Genomic DNA, 2,318 nt, shown 5'->3' with positions numbered 1-2,318 from the left:
TACTGAATACTGAATACTGAATACTGAATACTGAATACTGAATACTGAGTACTGAATACTGAATACTGAATACTGAATACTGAATACTGAATACTGAATACTGTATACTGAATACTGAATACTGAATTTAATACTGAATATTGAATACAGAATAGTTAATAATTTTAAACCGGATTTTATTAAATTCAAATTTCACTCTGGTATATGGTAAAAAATTAATTATTTAAATATATTAACATGATCTATAATATGATTTAAAAGAAAAAATAACTCAAAGAAGAATGTTTGTCGTTTTCCTCGTTTTCTTTAAATAAGAATACAGATTAAAATGTTGTAGTTTGTAAGCTTGTAACTGATTTTTTTGAAAATCAATGAACTGTAAGAAGTAACAAAAACCTTAACAGTTTTATAATTAAGAAAAAGAGCAAAAAAACGACAATCATTCTGCTTTTAATTTTTTACAACTAAACAATAGAAAAAATATTTACTTACAGTTTGGATAGATATCTCTCATTATACGCCATACTGGACTGATGAGATGAGAGGATAATGATGAGGGTCTGGAAGAGTATCCAGGGAGGAGAAACTAGATCCAACACTCTCACAGACAACACACTAGACCTGGGTAGTATAAAGCAATGTAGACGTGGACATTCATAGCAACCCTGTGATACCTTTTTCAATGGGGGGGGGGGGGAGAGGCAGGCTATACAGAGATGTAGACCCCCAAGCCTTTATATATAGGGTTAAGGAATTATCATTGATCAGAAAAAGGTTTAAAAGGTCTAGTTTTAAGTAACACTTTTGAAAAGGAGAGTCACCAGACTGAAGTTAATTTTCAACCTTTCTTTTAATGTGCTTATTGATTATATTAAATAATACCATTTGTGAGTTCCATATATTTTTGAAGTTACCGTATAAATTTTTTTTTTTCAAAAAATGTTTGGATCTTTGAAAGGATCTTTTTTATTGATTCTCACCCGTCCTTAGAGACACAGGTTTGTTTAAAAACGTGATATAAATCAACAAAAATAATATTTACTCAAACATTGAATAAATGATTTAAAGTACGAGATACAAACCTAAGATTGGAGGTCCATCCTAACGACAGAACCATCTAGGAACGGATTATTAAACTATTGTTTATTTTTCCACAGAACAAATAAATAAAACAAATAACAATCTTTTCATGAAATTTTTTGCTTTTTGAAAATAATCTTTTTAATTGAGATAAAAAATTCAGTGATTTTGTAAATTAGTAAATTATGTAAAAAAAAAACAATGTGCTTGTGAACTAATTTGGTTGAAATGGTCCCTGAACCTACCCTGCGAAAACTAAATTGCCTCGGATGGTCCCTGGACCTACCCTGTAAAAATTAATTTTTCTGGAATGGTCCCTGGACCTACCCTGTGAAAACTTGATTGCCTCGAATGGTCCCTGGGCCTATCCTTGAAAACTGAATTGCCTCGAATGGTCCCTGGATCTACTTAGTGTATACTTATTTCTCTCAATTGGTCCCTGGGTTTAGCCGCTGTAATCTTATTTCCCGTAAATGGTCCCAGGACCTACCTAGTGTAAACTAATTTCCTACAAATGGTCCCTAGACCTACACAGTGTAAACTTATTTGCCTGGAATATGATCCTTAAACCTACCCAGGGTAAACTAATTTTCTCAGAATGCTCCCTTGACCTTCCCAGTGTAAACTACTTTTCTTAGAATGGTCCCTGAACCTACCCTATGTAAACTAAATTACCTCAAATGGTCCCTGGATCTACCCAGTGTAAACTTATTTTCCTCAAATTGTCCCTGGACCTATCCAGTGTAAACAAATTTCCTTCGAATGGTCCCTGGACCTACCCAGTGTAAGCTAATTTTCTGAGAATGGTCCCTGGACCTACCCAGTGTAAACTTATTTCCCTCGAATGGTCCCTGGGCCTACCCTGTCTAATTTTATTTATCATGGTTCTCTACTAAGTAAACAAACTGTAAATGTTGTAAACAAATTGTCTAATTTCTATAGAAAAAAAGAATACTTTATATTCCTGGGATGAAGAAACGTTACTAATTAAAACCTCTTTTTGCAACCTTGAGTTTTTGTTAGTATTGGCTGAGCTAAAGTCTGGCTGTGAGACTTCTGCCAAATTAACGAGTATCCCTGGTAGATTATATACAGTAGAGAATACAGAGGAACAATGTATCAATTGCATATATTGTAGATAAATATACATGTTTGTCTAGTAGATACATTGTAGATAAATATACATGTTTGTCTAGTAGATATATTGTAGATAAATATACATGTTTGTCTAGTAGATA

General features: G+C 33.0%; 1 protein-coding gene across 2 annotated transcripts in view; it reads right to left on the bottom strand.

The window, feature by feature from the left end:
* The window catches only part of LOC111700411 (conoporin-Cn1), a 25,793-nt gene that overhangs the window by 22,474 nt on the left and 1,001 nt on the right, over positions 1 to 2,318 (bottom strand). Inside the window, exons 1-3 of one of the 2 annotated variants that reach the window (XM_023471297.1) lie at positions 2,045 to 2,312; positions 1,083 to 1,117; positions 493 to 621 (exon numbers count right to left, since the gene is read on the bottom strand). In XM_023471297.1, the coding sequence (XP_023327065.1) occupies positions 493 to 621; positions 1,083 to 1,117; positions 2,045 to 2,230 (350 nt within the window). In that variant the 5' untranslated portion in view covers positions 2,231 to 2,312. Of the gene's footprint in view, positions 1 to 492; positions 622 to 1,082; positions 1,118 to 2,044; positions 2,313 to 2,318 lie in introns of those variants that run through there. The other variant, XM_023471298.1, reaches the window with a different exon arrangement.

Source organism: Eurytemora carolleeae, unplaced genomic scaffold (assembly GCF_000591075.1).
Source record: "Eurytemora carolleeae unplaced genomic scaffold, Eaff_2.0 scaffold349, whole genome shotgun sequence".
Classification (NCBI taxonomy): domain Eukaryota; kingdom Metazoa; phylum Arthropoda; class Copepoda; order Calanoida; family Temoridae; genus Eurytemora; species Eurytemora carolleeae.
Note: the sequence above shows the minus strand (reverse complement) of the source record. Positions and strands in the feature narration are given on the sequence as shown.